At 38.6% G+C, this 16,919-nt stretch overlaps 3 protein-coding genes across 4 annotated transcripts; 2 read left to right on the top strand and 1 right to left on the bottom strand.

The window, feature by feature from the left end:
• The first annotated feature begins 53 nt into the window (after window positions 1-53).
• On the top strand, window positions 54-1,160 carry LOC108114830 (PI-PLC X domain-containing protein 2). The gene is made up of 2 exons (XM_017225968.2): window positions 54-220; window positions 280-1,160. The coding sequence occupies exons 1-2, from the start codon at window positions 145-147 to the stop codon at window positions 1,158-1,160; spliced, it is 957 nt and encodes a 318-aa protein (XP_017081457.2). The 5' UTR covers window positions 54-144.
• A 393-nt stretch (window positions 1,161-1,553) lies between these two features.
• Window positions 1,554-16,288, bottom strand: LOC108114828 (kinesin-like protein KIF14). The gene is made up of 2 exons (XM_017225966.2): window positions 14,708-16,288; window positions 1,554-3,477 (listed from the first exon to the last, which is right to left on the bottom strand). Exons 1-2 carry the CDS (start codon window positions 16,139-16,141, stop codon window positions 1,555-1,557), a joined length of 3,357 nt encoding a protein of 1,118 aa, XP_017081455.2. The 5' UTR covers window positions 16,142-16,288; the 3' UTR covers window position 1,554.
• Window positions 6,270-12,574, top strand: LOC108114833. 2 transcript variants are annotated; one of them, XM_017225973.2, is made up of 2 exons: window positions 6,270-6,788; window positions 12,369-12,574. In XM_017225973.2, the coding sequence occupies exons 1-2, from the start codon at window positions 6,632-6,634 to the stop codon at window positions 12,521-12,523; spliced, it is 312 nt and encodes a 103-aa protein (XP_017081462.2). In that variant the 5' UTR covers window positions 6,270-6,631; the 3' UTR covers window positions 12,524-12,574. The 2 variants fall into 2 exon arrangements, with proteins under 2 accessions (XP_017081462.2, XP_017081459.1); XM_017225970.2 differs by lacking the exon at window positions 12,369-12,574 and adding an exon at window positions 8,403-9,494 and having other exon boundaries at window positions 6,272-6,788.
• Window positions 16,289-16,919: the final 631 nt, after the last annotated feature.

Here is a 16,919-nt window from a genome sequence, read left to right as displayed (position 1 = left end):
TAATGCAGCCCTACTGAAAAATACTAAACTATAAATAAACGAACCCCATTCGATAGCCACTGGAATATTGGCCAGTATCAACAGAACTTTAACGGTAAACGGCTTTATTATCAATTCTTAACTTTAAAAAGAAAATAGATCACCATGTCCAAGGAACATTGGATGCGGGATCTGCCAAGCGGATTGCGCGAACTGTCAATCATCAATTTAGCTATTCCAGGTATGGATGAGATCACCACACTAATGGAATTAATTAATGGCGTCTCCAACCAAGTAAAGGTTCACACAACTCAATGACATATGGCATAAATAGCAAGTCCAAACTATCGCCCGATGCAGAAACTTCCATAAGACGATGGCATCGGTTCTTTCCCTGCTTCGTCCGCCGTTGGAGCAAAACACAAAATTTCGGGGCGTTGGAACAACTGCAACTGGGAGTGCGATACTTTGATCTGAGGATAGCCCAGAAAGATGATAAGTTTTACTATTGCCATGGGCTCTTTTCCATGGAGATTTTCGAACCACTTCTGGAGATCCGTCAGTTTGTAGATTCGCATCCAGAGGAGGTTGTCATCCTGGACCTGCAGCATTTCTACGCACTCACAGTGGGCCATCATCAGCAGCTGCACAAGGATCTGATCCAGTTTTTCGGCCATCGACTGTACTCCACTGCCGATGGACCTCTCAGGGAATGTACTCTCCGACGATGTCTAGAGATGCAACATAATGTTGTAATCATTTATAGAAGGTGTCCCATTCCACTTCCTCTAAGATTTTGGCCAAGTTATGCTTGGCCCACACCGTGGCCAAATAAAGCGAGCGTGAAGAAGCTTCAATCGTTTTTGGAAGACTCTCTATTGTCGAGACAACCTGAGCAGGGATATGTCTCTCAGTGCCTTATCACTCCCACTGGACGCTATATTGCCTTCCGACTTTTCTTCACCCTGAAAAGCACAGCCAAACGGGTGGATAAAAAGCTACAGCCTTGGATTCAGGAGCAGATTCCAGGTCCCTTTGAGGCAAAGGAGGAGCCTAAGGTTAATGTGTTCCTTGCCGATTTCGTAGAACTTAAGGATGGGCAGTTTTGTGATTGGGTAGTTGAGCTAAACACAAAATTGGAGAATCAAATGGCTGAGGATGAGGTACCAGAGTCTACTTGAGAATGGTAAAATTCACAGATTGAGGTACTTTTTATATCCAATATTGGGATTATTTTATATGTAAAAAAGCTGTAGGAATGATTAGCTTTAATAGAGCCAAACGGTGATATTTCAGGCTAATATGTTTATTAAGCAAGAAGTTCCGCAAGTCAAATATTTCTAAAACATTTACAAAAAAACACATCCTTGTTATAGCGAAAACAGTCGCACAAATATTGTTTTCAAAAATGTTTAATGTAAATCAGTACGAAAGTAACTTTTCCTTGTTGGTGCTATCAATATTTTATTTTTAAAAACCAATATACAAAATATATATATATATTTAAAAACATAAAAAACAAACACAAAGCACATTGCAGCATAAAATCTAGTCCAAGGTGCGAACTAAGCGTCGTCAATCGATAAGAAAGCGCACAGCCTTCTGTGTTTTAGTTGGTGAGGTGACACTTGCAGTGGCCTCTGCTCGGGCCAACGAAGTGTGCATCCCATTGAGCACGGTGTCCATACGAACCAGAGCCTCTTGCAGGCTTACGGCCAGAACACCGTTGTCCTGATGATTTTCCCGCTCGAGAAGGGCACTTTCACAGTGCCTTCGCAATCGCTGAGCGGATCGCTGCATTACCTGCAGCTCCTGTTGGACGAGCGTCGTGAAATTACTCTGGTTACCTGGCGTTTCCTCGGCATCATACGTTAGCAAGCGTTTGGTGTAATGAACAAATTGACTGCCAGGTGAGGGAGTGGATGTCTGGCGGGGTGTATTGCTACTGCTGGACACGTTAAGTAGCCTCTTCAGCGGTTTATTCAATAACACATCCTTCATGGCACTCAGATTCAAGGCGATGCGGCTAGAGTTATGAGTGTCGCTCAGTGTTTCATTTAGATCCGCGTCCAGTGGCTCCCAGTCAACCTCAACACTTTGAAAAATGGTTCTAGCATTTAGTTTCTCCTGCTGCTCCGCATTATCCCTGACCAAATCCAACCATACTCCCAGTCTGGCAGTGGGCCACTCGGCCTTAAGACCTCGCTGCTTGTCCAGGATGAGGATAACGGTGCGTAGCAAGCCAAACTCATCCGGCGTCTGGGTTTGTCGGAATTCCAATGGCAGATCCAATTGGCGACAGCGTTGGGTGGCCTCCTTGACCATCAGCTGGGTCTTATGAAGACTCTCTTCCGAGGGATTCAGCATGATGCGTTGAATGTCTTCTAGAATGGTGGATTTCTGTGCAGGAGTAGATACCGCATCCTCCTGCCTTAGGGGTGTGTGCTCCTGCTGCTGGGCTAAGGCCAAGGCTTGGCGCTCAGTCTCTAACATCTCACTGTTGCACTTGTACTTAAACTGCTCCAGTTCGAGGCACTGCAGCCGTTCCTCAAAGTCTCGAGCATGCTGAGCCCGCTCCTGTTCGATCCGAGTGAGGGCAGCACGCTTTTCCGCCTCCAGTTCAGATCGCAGTTGCTGCTCCTGTTTCTGCAGAATCTCCTGGTGGGCCAACTGGAAATCGACGGGATTTTCAGCCTTTCCTCTTTGCGAGCAGAAGGGATTGGAGATGCGAAAATAGTGGGAACCACCGATTACCAGGCGGTCGCCGTGGAACAGCTGACGACGATCCTCCAGGAGTTCCCCGTTTACATAGGTCTCAAAGTCCTCGCTTCCTGGAATGACATACAACTTGCCACCACGTTCATGTTCAATGATGCAGTGCTGCAACGCCACCAATGGACCGTCTAGCACGATATCCGGCTGAGAATTGGCACTGCCTCCTGGCAGTCGACCTCTTCCTATGCGCACGAGTCCTTGAGGCAGCAGGTAGAACAAAGTGCCACTAAGTATGGGATCCGCCGTTAGATTAACCAGACATGCCTGCTTCTGCTCGGCGGTTAGTTCCAAAGCCAATCCCCGGCGTTTCAAGACACGCAACTCCGACTTTCGTTGATCCTCCGCCTCCTTGAGCTTCTCCATCCACGACTTTTGCGCTCGACTCAACTCCCTTTCCCGTTCAGCCAGCTGTTGACGCAGTGCCTCTACTTCTGTCTCATCCACCGAAGTTTCGATAATGATCTTTCGTGGCACGGGATTGTTATTATTACCGGATAAACGCCTCTGACGCTCATACTCGTTTCTGAGCGATTTCAGGCGATCCACTTCGGCACGCAAATCCCTGATGATCTTGTCGTGGGGCGATTCGTTAACCTTCACCCGATTAACAATAGAACGCGCCTTACATGCATAACGCAAAGTGGCCAAAGTCTCATCCGCATGCAGGCTAGCCGGTGATATGGTGGCCAACATGACTGTCTTCGAGTTACCGCCCAGATTTTCCTGGAAAGAGGGACAGAAACAGTTATATTCAGAACTCTGGAATGCATCTCGGGTGAGTAATTATATTGTTTTGATGTTAATCTCTGGGGTAAATCAAGTTATTAATTGGCAGGGTCAATATGGCAAATGAGTTAAGTGTAAAACCTGGTGCTTGACTTTCTCACTTTTCGTTTATTAAGTGTTACTCACTCATAGCAGTAAATATTATTTTTGCCATTAACTTTCAAGAAATAAAAAACAAATGGATTATCAATTTCAATGAATTATTCCAATTTGTGATGTAGTACATTAACATTTCTATATATTATTTAACAATTAGCCTTTCAGATTATTACCCAAAATATTACAAAATTCAAATCACATTCAAAGCACGAAATGTGTTGTGGGTATGCCTAAAAACCAAAATTTATTTTTATTTACAGCATTTTGGGCACCTGAACACTATTTTGTTAATATATGCACATATATTTATATATTTATTTGTTTTTGGAATGTAATACCGTCTTATTAATTACTTATATTGAATTGTTATTGGAAATGGTCCATTTAATATTATTGTGATAAGAATGAGATATGGCTTGAATATAATAATGTATAAAGAATCTTCTCTTATCAGGCAAATGAAAAACCTGGTCTCGCTATAAGACATTCCCCCCTCGAAAGCTATAAGTCAAATTGATAAGAAACTTTTTTTAACTTTGTGAACATTTTTTTTTTTTGAAAAACAATATACCTCTTTATGTGATGGGTACGATGATTAACGATCTGTAAGCATTGAGCCCAAGGCACTTAAAAGCACTCAGAACAGATGCGTAAAAATATCAAGGAATGGAAAATAGACAATCTAAACCTTCGAGTATGTGTTTTCGATTGTGGACTTAGAGCGATAAGGACGAGTGAAATGATAAGACTACGCCCAACTCTGTTTGCGTAAAACTACCGTGACAAAGGCACCTATAGTTGATCATTATCATCTAAGTTATCAAAAACTGCAGTGCGAGAAGGAAGAAAAGTTGTTGTGCAAATACAAAATACAATTGCATGCACTGACACCGTAAAATTATTAATTATTATATAAGACTTCAGAGCATATGATACTTTTTAAGAAAAAACTCATAGTAAGTATTAGGAACTAAGATGAAAAACAAGTATTTTTAGTCAACAGTGGGACTTGAACTTGGGAATATGATATCAGATGTTCCACAGCCTATGGATTTCGATAAGATTTCCTACTGTTTTTTTGTTTGTGTACCAAGTATATACATATGTATTTAAATATAGCTTTGTACTAACTATTTAGTACACATACTTGGAAGTGTGCGTAAGTGACACTTGTTTGATTAAGCAGGTCAGCACCGTGGGCAAAGCAAGAGAGAGGGAATTGAACAGAGGATGGATGTGTACAAAAACTGCGCAGCAGCAGCGGCGTAGGCGTAGGCCTGCACAGTGGTAAAAAAATGAAAGATATACGATAAAAACATACTGACCATAACTATAAGCGACCTTAGGGGGCCCGTCAGAGTCGTCTGATCGTCTGAAACTGGGTCCATTACCCGCAAATTAATACAATTAATGGAGGGAATCGCGGTTAGTCATTTACGTACCGAAGCGTACCATATAAAAAAATGGTCTGACTAAATTTAGCTCTCAAAAGTCCTCGCACCTTTAGAAATCTGTCACCGATCTCCGATAATTGAAATTCGCGTGTACCAAACTTAAACCGCAGAAACCCGCTAATAACGGCGGTACGCTTTTTAAACGAAAACAACAAAAATATTTTTCAAAACCGGCTAAAATGACGTAGACCACTTTTTAACACTAGGTTTACGCAAATTTATTAAGATGTACGAAAACGTTTAACCTCTAGGTAACTTTAAAATGATCCTTGTGGTCTAACATTAGGTGTGATTTTTAAGCCTTAAGAGTATCAAAAGCAGTCTATTTGCCTATGGAAAGTTGATAAAACCAGGCCCTCCATTTTAGCACTCAAAAAAAAATTGATAAACCGCTTGGCAACCGAATTTCTTTTGATAAATGAGGCTAAATCATGGAATAGTCAACCTGCAGTCTAGACTGTTATTAGCAAACCTTATAAAAATTTGTCCAGTCAATCCTCTGGATGATCAGCCGGTGAACATCCGTCAGATCACTCTTATGACTACTGCTTTTCATGATATATTTGATATTAGCAATTGGTCGCTAATAAGAAAAACTTCCAAGAGTATTTTTCATGCCCCCAGATAATTAACATTTATTAAAAATTATAAAACTTACACTGGGTGATTCATTTGGAAAATGTTGGTTGCATTTAGAAAAGAAGTGATTTCGACAGATGACTCCCACTGTGCCTCATGTGAGAGCTGTAACCACTGTGAGAAAGGGGATGGATCGGGTGGAAGGTGAAGCTTTAACAAAAGCACGAGACGCGAAAACACAACAAAACACAATGCCATACATACATGTTTACGTGTTTATAAACAGGCCCACATATTTTCATACAAGCGGGGCCATAAGAATATTATCACAGCACAGCATAATGTTATGACGATTATTTTTTTTAACCCTTCCTTATTGTGCAGACATATCGGTTAAGGTAGGTTTTTGAGAAAAGTTCAGGAATATTTTTATATGAATCTCATATAAAAATATCCTATTATTTCCCCCCGTACTGTCCCTCATACATTCACACGTAGTCATAACATCAGTAAATATATTGGAGACCCGAAGTCGGCAGCGAAACAAGAGCCGAAGCATCGCCAACGCACGAGGGCTACAAAAATGCAGTAATTTTAGCGTTCGGCTTTCAGTTTCCTGAGAGACTTCCAACAGAAAACATCGAAATTCGGTGAAAAATTGAGGAAAAGAAAGAAAAAAAGCTAGCAGCTGCATTTAGATAGCAGATACCGATACCTTGAATTGGTATTTTCCACGCAAAAGTGCATTAAAAATACGCGTTTTTTGAAAGAAGAGACAAAGTGATTACCAAACAGAGAGCCAAAGTTCATTGGACGCCCCAAGAAATCCGAGAGACAAAGTGAAACGACCTCGCACAACGCGCGCAAAAAGAGAGAACTAAAGAAAAATACACACCCACAACTTAAACTGATTGCTATTGCAACGCTCCTTTCAAGGAAAAATAATCAAAGCTACAAACATGGATGTTTGGGGACTCTGCGTTAGCGATACCACGATGGCATATGGCGGCTCAATGCGAAGCGGATATTACCGGGATTACGAGCAGTTCCCCTACGGAACCCTCGAATCCACAACCTCTCAGCATGCGGTCAAGGATTGTTACAGTCGAGTGCAAGGTAATTTTCTTTTCCTTTTAGTATTTGGGTGGAGGCGATAACCTCCTACTGACTGCTATATAGCACTTAGCTTTCAGTCGTTTATCAGATAAATGCACTGGGGAAAAAGAAGACAAAAACCAGAGCACGTTTCTCAGATGTATTTGTGAGTTGCGTGTGCTGTTTGTGTTTTTTGCAAGAATTTATAAATAGCCAGCCTGATTTCTTAGCTCCATATGTATGTTTGTATTTGTGGCGGAACACGCCTTAATTTTTTGCGCACAAACACAGGGTGCCATAAGTAGCTCGGCGCAACTTGCCTTATCAACTACATACATACATATAAACATATGTACATATGTGCCAACAAGCCTCCCTTACAATCTGTTTATATTTACGGCTTAAGTCCACGTGCAGTAAGATATTGGCGCTTAATATTATATGGCAGGTAAAAATCCACAAGGTTTCATCGAAAATTTCCGGCATTTCAAAGTTAAAGCGCAATTATAAAAAAGAGGTATATCATAACCCGTGGAAAATCGTAAAAAGGCAAGAAAAGATATACAATTTGCGGGTATTTTAAAGGTGATTAAACTCGGTCTTATCGAGGTCACCGAAGTCCATTAAAAGGCACTCTGCATTCAACATTAATACGATAATTAAGTAGACAGATATTAAGACTCGACTGTACCTCCAGAATTGGCTCATAAAAAATGAGCAGGTGGTCGGACAATGGATTCTCTTTTGGGGAAGACAAATAAAGCAGGGCTTCATTGTGTTTGTGTGCCAAAACTGAAGCGCAATAACAAAACCGGGGTGTGAGAAAGGTAAACTTTCATTGTTTCTCATATCCGCGTAGTATATGACTAATTATGCCCACTGCATTATCAGGTGCACAGAAATAAAAAATATATCACTTTTAGTACACTTTTTAGTATGATGATTACATTAAATTAAAAATATAGAGTACAAAGATCACATGTTTTTTTTTATTCATTATGGAAGATAAACGATTAGATCATTTTTATAAAGATATTTATAGAATTAAAATTGTTTAAACAATAAAACATTTTTTTCTATGTGGAGTACGTTTATAGATTATGCAAGGTCGCTTATCACGGGCTATGAATAGACTCTTTCCACATGGATCGGCTGGGCTTTAATCAATAATAGCCGTTTAGCTTTCAACATGGTCAATTGAGCAATCAAAGCAATAGTTTAGTCATCAGAGACAGGTCATTTGAGCACTTCCTATGATCCATAAATCTGAGTTCAATATAACAATAATGTTCAGATCAAATGTTCCCTTAAAAACTATGAACTTTAATGAATTGAATCAAATTAAAACTACTTTACTATTTAAAAGGCAGCTGTTAGTGTCACGGGGTCACCTATAAAATAACTGATAGAACAGTGGGAGGAGCAATCATGGATGGCGACGTGACGTCATGAGCGTTAACGCAGCTACGTCACGTAGTCAAAAATCAGCTGTTTGACGGCCCAGAAGGGCGTTCAAATGGGCACGTAGGCCACAAAAAACATAGGAAGCTAAGATGAACGGGGTACTACAGACGAGGGCAAACATTTAGAGCGACCTTCAATAACCGATGACCTATCGCATTCTCTTGATTACAGAAAAATGCAAGCAAGTGAAGACCGAGAAGCAGATGCGCAAGGACTGTCCGTTCTGCAAGGAACACAAGAAGCGACCGCTTATTAACTACATGCGCAAGCGGGAGCAGCGAAAGCATCATGACAGCATCTGCGAGGACGAGGAGGACATGCACGAACATGAGCTGGAGCACGCCCACAATCATAGCCAAACCTCCGTCCTTGCAGCTCCGCAAAGCTGCAAGGTGTGAGAGGGAGCGAGATGACTCTATTACAGACGTTTCCCACTGACATTCGCGAAATGCCATATATACGAGAGTGTAAACAGAAGAAAGGAAAGAAACCCGAAAGAGAGACAACAAAAACAAAGAAATAACCAGAGGAGAAACGAGAAATAAAGCTGTTAAAGAAAGATTGCAAGATTGCAAGAAAGAGCTAAAGAGAGAGAGAGAGTGAGACAGCAGCATACAGTTACAATAATCCAAGGCAACTGTACCCGTTATTTTTGAAATGGTTGCCCCAGCATTTCCGCATCGCGAATACACTACCATTTACAAGAACAGAAAAACTTGATACCAATTTACAATTCCCTATATAACCATTATCTACAATTTCGTTTTGACGCCAACTTCGCAGTTATGTACAACTATAAACAGTAATTTGTTTACCGACAAACAATAGCGCACGATGAAAAAATCAAATAACGAATACCTGCCCCGCTTGACCAACGCATTTTTTTGACCTTAGGCAAGAGAAAAGAAAAACCTGAAAAAAAGCTACAAAAAATATATTTACAAAAAAAACACAACAAGGGAAGCAAAAATAGCAGAAAAACAAAATTTTCTATTTTGCGTACGAGACTGAGTAAATTGCAGTAGAAAATGTTTAAGCTAAATTTTTTGGTTTTTTCGTTGGATTTATTTTGGACCCAATTGGATCAGTTACAGGTATACCATATAGACAAGAAATAATGAAAAACAAATAAGATACGAAAATGCTTCATTGGCGCCAACTAAGGTATATAAAATATTATTTTTTCGATATATGTGTAGCTACTTTGGACCCCCGATTTTTATTGTATCCTTGTCTATATTAGACATTCCCATATATTTATTGTAATACCAACTGAGGATTGCACAGCCAGAGCAAGTGTCAAAACTAATCATAATATTGCTATATATATGTAAAAGTTAAGTGTTTCAAAAGTTTATGCCAAGTTAAATTTTGTTAACACAACTTTAATTATAAAAAAAAACAGAAAAACAGAAATATTATTATGTTATTTCGTGTTCAGGCTCAACTGTGCAAAAAAAAAAGACGGAATATTATAAAAAACGATTTAACATTTGCATTAGTTATTTAAGTAAATGATAAAAAAATTGATTGATTTGTGAAAAAATTTGCTTGCAGGTACCGAGAAAATTTTCAATTTATACAATGTTATATATCATATATATTATATATTTATGTTTAATTTAAATTATAAACGAATCAATAAAAATGAAAGTTATTAAAAAATGAAATTGGAAATAATTTTTTTTATCAACTTTATGGGGTATTGTAGAGATGTGTTCAAACGATGGAAAGTATACAAATTTACAAATCAATATTGTATCAGAAAAACTGCCTTAAACCAGTCAGTGGTTTCTATTTGTGGTAGACACCTGTTCCATCTTACATTGAGGTTGGTCAGTTTGGGCCACCGACTTAAACTGGTTTAGTTTTCCAAAAATATTCCTTAATTTTGTTATGCAAATTTTTACGGAAATCTTTCCGTCTCGCACCAGTTTACTAATTGAAGTTAATCAGTCATTTGACAACTAATCAAAAAATATTCCCCAGGTTAAATAAAAGTTAATAATAAAATGAAGTCAATTTTCAATGACTAAGGTCAGTTTTAAAGCGATTACCCTGGGAAACAAAAACTAACACCTCGAAAAGCAATAAACCGACCTGGAACTTGACCATGCCAAATGGTATCAAATGTTTTCCTACATCTCTCTCGTCCAGTGAAATCAAAGTTTGTCCATTCATAACCTTACTTTAAATATTTCCCACTCAACTAAACTGAATTGAATTAGAGCAATGAACATGTGAGATCAGCTTTTGCTGGTTTAATCAAACGATTCAAGAACAGCGTCGAATCAGAATTAAAATTGCTGTATCTCCTGGGTCCCCGACCGGGTGATCAAATTGTGAATTGCCCCACACGCTATATCTACATATATTATATATATTTACGTATAGGAATGAGTATGCATCGGTATGTGCAATGGGGTGTACGGGGTAGGCGGGATTTTGAGAAAAACAACTCATGGAGGGAAGCCATATATTTAGTTGTTTATACCAATGAATTCAATTCATTTTATATTCAATGCTAACTACTTGGCCTGGGGAGTAGAACTGTGAAATGGCTAAATATATTATTATACACTGACTCAAATTACAATTGTTGTATTGTGAGAAATTAGCGAAACCAAACCATAAATTCTATTACATAAGGCAAAGATAAACAGTAACAAGAACGTGTAACAAACTTTCCCTTTTCATTAATTTTTCCTCGAAAATTTTACCCCATTTTATACCATATTATCATCATATTCAAATAGCAACAGACCTTCCTCTACTTAAAAAATAATGGGCTTTTCAATGTTCAATTAGCAACTGAAATAAGTTGAGTTTTCATTCAATATTTATATTGTTACGTCTTTATACTCCATTATATGTCACATTGTCCCGATACGGTTAATTAGCGTTAATATGTGAGCTAAAAACGTGGCTTATTTGAAAATTCAGATCGCAACAGACGTCCGTTGTTACTAATTATGAAAATAATAAAATGACGTACTATCTGCTGGCACGCTTTGTGTATTAGAAACGATTTTAATTTGACATTTCAACTGACTTTTAAGTCGTGTGAACTGTAGTTCATTTGAATTCAATGCGATGTTTCTGGATTATATTTGAAAATCCACATTCATTCTTTATCTAAACAATGTTTTGTGGCTAACCAGAAGCGAGTTCGAGAAATTTTGATTATGAATTCATTGCGGTTTCTAGGGGCTTTGCACACGATCAGCTAAGCTTGGAATTTACTTAGAAAGCAAGCTTGGGCTTCGACACTTGCAGTTCCGAAGTTCCTACAGCCATGTAAAGGTCATATCAAGTTAAGAAATAATTAAAAAAATAATAATAAAAAAAAGGATATAAAAGGTTTACTTCCTTTAAAATTACATTCCATTAAAAAATCGACTGAAATTTAAAAATGTTGAAACGCCTTTTAAAAAAACTAAAATCTTCCACAGAAGACAAAGCGCAAGGTGAAATTATAAAATATATTTTGTAAGACTTAAAAATTAAGTAAAGTGAAATGAATATTTATTGCACCCACTCAGGTTGGCCAGCAATAAAAAATAGCAAATTAGTTTTTCAAATTCTGTTCAGTTGAACAAAATAATTTTTATACAAGTGCCTTAACTGATTTAATTATACTATAGGCCTTTCTAATGACAGGTTATTAATTATAAAACCAATTACGTTTTAACTATTACCTTTTACTTTTTTAAGTACAAATAATTAGCTCATATTGCTAATTTTGAAACCGCATTTCCAATTCAAGTTTTAAGCTCTATAGCAACAGGTGAACATTTTTCTGTTAATTTGAATATATAATAGAGGTTAAATCCATTCACTATAGTTCAGTTTAAAACAAGTCTAAAACTTGATTCAAGATAAGTGATCTATTATAAATTTTCTTATAAATTGTAGGTAATGAAAGCTATTTTACACAACTCTCTTATCAATAACTTGATTAACTTTTACTACGCATTGTAAATTATCTCTAATTTTCTTTAATCAGTTATAATGGCGATTCTCATAATGTACGTGCTCTGATTTTAAGTAGATATTGTAAGTTGGCAGTTTCCACCCACTAATGACTGCTATTTCCAAAAATTATTCATATTGAGTATTTTGTAATTGTTATTACAGCTCTTAAGGATGCAAAAAAGTTAATCAAGGGCAAATGCAAATGCGAGCCCAAGGCCTGTAAATGTGGAAAAAGGCGACAACGACAACAGCAATTGAAATTGTTGGTGTCGCAACTTAGGAGACGCGATAACTTATCAAGTGTTATATTGTTTTAGTACCGGAGGAGTTCACCAGGAAAAATAAAAAAAAAAAATCCTACCACATTATCTGAAATGTATTTTTAAATCGTTGGGTTGGCAAAGAAGAGAATCTACATGGAAACTTGGTGTTTATTATGCAAAGATAGGAAAAGTACTTAAAAGATAGTCAGTCATAGAAACCCATGGAAAGCGAAAAAAATACAATCGCAGATGGACTCAAAGAAGGTCGCCTTATTTTTCCGGTTCTCCAACATTGTTGTTCCCTTTTTTTTGTTCGTATAAAATCACAAGGGTGCCCTATTGACTTGGTTAAGATATAATTTGGTAAGACGCCATTCTCTAGCACTGTCTTTATGGAAACTCTCATATATAAAACTTAAATCTCTGGAAGGTACTACCGTAACTAAAACTCGAAGTGGCTAGACAATAAACAACACTTAGTGGAACGGGTTTCGGGAAAATATACAACTGTTTTTGGACTTTGTAGTACCTTCAATCAAGAGCCTTTCACTTGGGCGCCGTGTAATTACTCATAGAATATCGACGAATTACGTTGTAAAATGTCAAGTGCAGCTTTTTTTAGACGTATATACGATTTATATTATATAAAACTCTTAATAATGGATTAGTTAACCTTGTAAAAGTGGTAAAACTTGTGATTTTCCTTTGAGAGTAGTCGTTAACTAGAAGTACACACATAAGTACGTAGCATGTGAAATACTACAGAAAAATCAAATCCATTACTCAACTCAAACAATAAGTGGAAATCGTGAAACAAATATGTATAAATTAGAAGGAAACAATTTAAATATTTTATGTAATGATAATGGATATGGAAAAATATTTGTACTATTGACTGCTGATACATTTATGCAATCTAGTCTCATGATCATTTTATAACAATGTAAAGTTCAATACTTTAAACAACTCAAACTATGTAACACATCTAAATGACCTTCCTTCACTTCCCAATGTTTACAAATACAAACGTTTTTATCTAAATATAATTTAAATCAATAAGATATATCTTCTAGATGCCTTCGTTTTACTTAGTATAAGATATATCATAAAATAAAACAGAACAAGTTTGGGTAACAAACATCGGACAAAGTAAACAAAGCTGCTATCTTTTTTATAAGCTTTCTTAAAATAATTTTCTAGAATACTTACACGTGCCTTTCTATCAGGTCATAAATTTTATAAGCAAATAAAAAAAGGCAAAGCAGAAATTTTGAAAAGATATGATAAGAAGCCAAGGCTTTAATCACTCAATTGATTGAGGCGCAGGGAGGTCTTTGATTCAAATTTAAGACCAAGATAAAAAGTTTCGCTATCGAAAATGATAAGAAAATAATAAATAAATAAAAAACTAGCTCTTCCCATTTCCCTAAACAACTAACTCAAACGAATGTAAGGTGACTTCAAGTTTCAAAATAAAATAGAAAAGAAAACATATCATATTTTATCCTATAAAGATAAGCTCAGTCTAATCGTTAGCTGATGTCTCATTTTTCATGATCTTCACACAATTTGTTGGTTTACTTTATTTAAAGTAATTATCATACATTTTAATTTGAGGAACAAACACCAATCTGTCTCTAAAATTCAGACATCATAAAAGGCAAATTCGCGTGTCGGAAAAGTCAGGGCGACGACACATTATCACGAGATCGAATCTCAATAGACAATGGGCTTGGCAACAAAGAGTTCTCCGGAGCATCACGAGATCGATGGAAACGTTAGAATCATGTTTGTCCAGCAATTTATGATTATGTAAATATTTCTATCTTTGAAGTTTTTGTGGGTTATTTCCATAGAGGTCAACGTGTCGTTTGCATTCCCAGTGCAGTTATAGGTGCTGATTGCTTTCCGAGTAGTTACTGATTGTGGGGAAACCTCATTCCATGGCCCGCTGGCTAATCAAAGGGAAAGTGTTGATAACCGATCCGTTGGAGGTGGCAAAAATTATGAAAGTATCGACAAGAAATACACTTCTTTTAAAGATTCGAGCCTTTACATTCCTACTTATAATGGATAACGTTATAATAAGCCACCACTTAAATAAATCAACTTCTTGAATATAATTTTATATAATTGACAGAGAAAATAATAAGGACTTATCGCCAGCGAAAAGTAGACCAACCTACTGACCCAGTTGATAAGTACAGAAATAGTTAGCCATGATTTTGTAACACTTACCCTCAGAAGCCAGGTGAGCACGCTTTCTCGATAAGGGACGAATGTACTGGGTGTTCCGGAACCCAGAAGTCCATTCCCACTAGCCTTTCGAGAATCGGCTAAAGCAGCGATGACTTTTCCCAGTGTCAGCAGACTCTTGTTAATGCTCACACCCTCGCGTATCCTTTCGCCATTTGATCCAGAGACGCTGATGCGCTCACTGCCCGCCAAATCCACCAAACTAATTTTACTGCGCCGTGTCTGCCGGAGCGAGGAAACCGTGCCCGAGCCCGTATCGGAGGATCCATCATCACTGCTCAGATCGGTGAGGTTTAGGACGATGTTAAAAATGGAGTGCGAACGCGAGCTCTTGTCGTTCATGGCCGTGGAAGCGGTGGCACGTTGGGAGTTGCCCACGGCCAGCCAGTTGCGAAGTGCTGAGTAGGAGTCCACCGAGTGGGCACTCAAATCCACAACATAGGGTCCAAAAATTGGGTGCTCTCTCACCTTCAAAGCAGGTCGTTGCTGGTGCTGCTGCTGGACAGGAGTGGACTCTCCAGATGCAGCAGCAGCGTGCTGGACACTCAACAAATCATGGATCTTTTCGTTGTATATCTCAAAGTAGCTGACTTCCACTTCCACCTGCAGTTGCTGCTGGCTTTTCACAGCTTCTATCCGGCGGAACAGCTCATGGCAGAAACGTGGAATAATACCGGCTTCATCATGCGGTGGTCCTCCATCTAAAGCAGCATCATCCAGCGCCTCAATGCCCATCATACTGTAGGATTTACCCGAACCCGTCTGACCGTAGGCAAAGAGACAGGCGTTATAGCCCTCGAAGGCAGTATCGATTAAAGGACGAGCTGTGCCTTCAAAGACTTTTGCCTGGCAGGCGTAGTTCTTCCTCTCCGGATCGCAAGAATAGTAAACCTGATCGTAGCTAAAGAAATGCGTCACGCCGGCTGAGGAATCAGCACTGCTGCCCGCCTGGACAGTCAACTCATTGCTATTTCCATGGACCTGGACCACATTGGTGACCTGACCACGTGTGCACTCCAGAGCGTTGAGTGGACGCACTCGCACCGCCACAATCATGTTACTTTCCTCGGAAACGCTGAGGCAGGAGTCCATCAGAGAATCCCGATCCTTGGGTCTGCTGGAACTGGATTTTCCGGTGCCCGGAGTCTTTGTTCTTCCGGGAGTGTGGTTTGCATTTCTGTAAAGCGACGAGGGCGTGTAACAGGCATTTAGGGCTGTCGATTTCGGTTTCGGTTGTGGGGTGCTCCCGCTGAAGGCCGTATTCAGCAGCTGTTCGGGACGATCGCGATCCTCCTTACGCGTCATCAGCACCTTCTTGCGCAGGCCACTAATCTCAGACGCCGGCGTCGATTTATGCGTACCTCGCGTTTGGAACTGTTGGATGCGCTGGCGCACTGGTGTGCTCTTGTTGCTCATATTTTTTTCGGATATTATTGCTTCTATTCCTGGAATTATTAAACAGTTGCAAGAAGTTTCGAATTATTGCGCGGCGTCGTTTGTTGATTTTTTTTAGCGTTGCCAGGTAGCTGAATTGTTATTTTTCGTTCTAGTGACGGACGACGATCGATAACAAAGCAGGGTTGATTTCAGTTCCCTGCCTATGATCAGGCAGCGCGGCAAGGGATGGATAACATTTATTTTCAAATCTCGATTCCTTAACGGTAATTTCTTTTATTTTACATCATTATAGGCTAAGATTCGTATTTAAAAAACTAAAACCGTGAATTCAAACTATTTATATAACAGTAAAAGTTAATTTTATGCTTATTGGGTTTTTACTGAACGATATATATTTAAAATGTGAGTTGTTACTTTCGGTTTTGTGTGTGTTCAAAAAGTAAGGTGACTCCAAATTTCGCAATTTCAAATTTTCGATTATCGAAACCTTTTAGAAGTAACGAGTTGTGTTCAAAAGTAAGGTGACTTCAAATTTCAAATTTTCAAATTTTTCGATTATCTTCAGTTTTGGGAACAAGAAAAAGTCACATGGGGCCAAATCGGTAATATGGTGGCGAGGCATTATTGTGGTGTTGTTTTTGGCCAAAATCCAAATCCTTGATCCATATTTTTCGATAGCAAAAAATCCCAGCTCCAAAATAACTGTAACTACCCTCACAACCAAACAAAGAGGATGTTCCATTGAAACTTGGTACAGATGTTAGGGAAGAGTGTACCAATATAACAAAACAAAAAA

This window comes from Drosophila eugracilis, unplaced genomic scaffold, assembly GCF_018153835.1.
Source record: "Drosophila eugracilis isolate 14026-0451.02 unplaced genomic scaffold, ASM1815383v1 contig_1676, whole genome shotgun sequence".
In the NCBI taxonomy this organism is placed as follows: domain Eukaryota; kingdom Metazoa; phylum Arthropoda; class Insecta; order Diptera; family Drosophilidae; genus Drosophila; species Drosophila eugracilis.
This window is presented reverse-complemented; position numbering and strand designations above follow the sequence as displayed.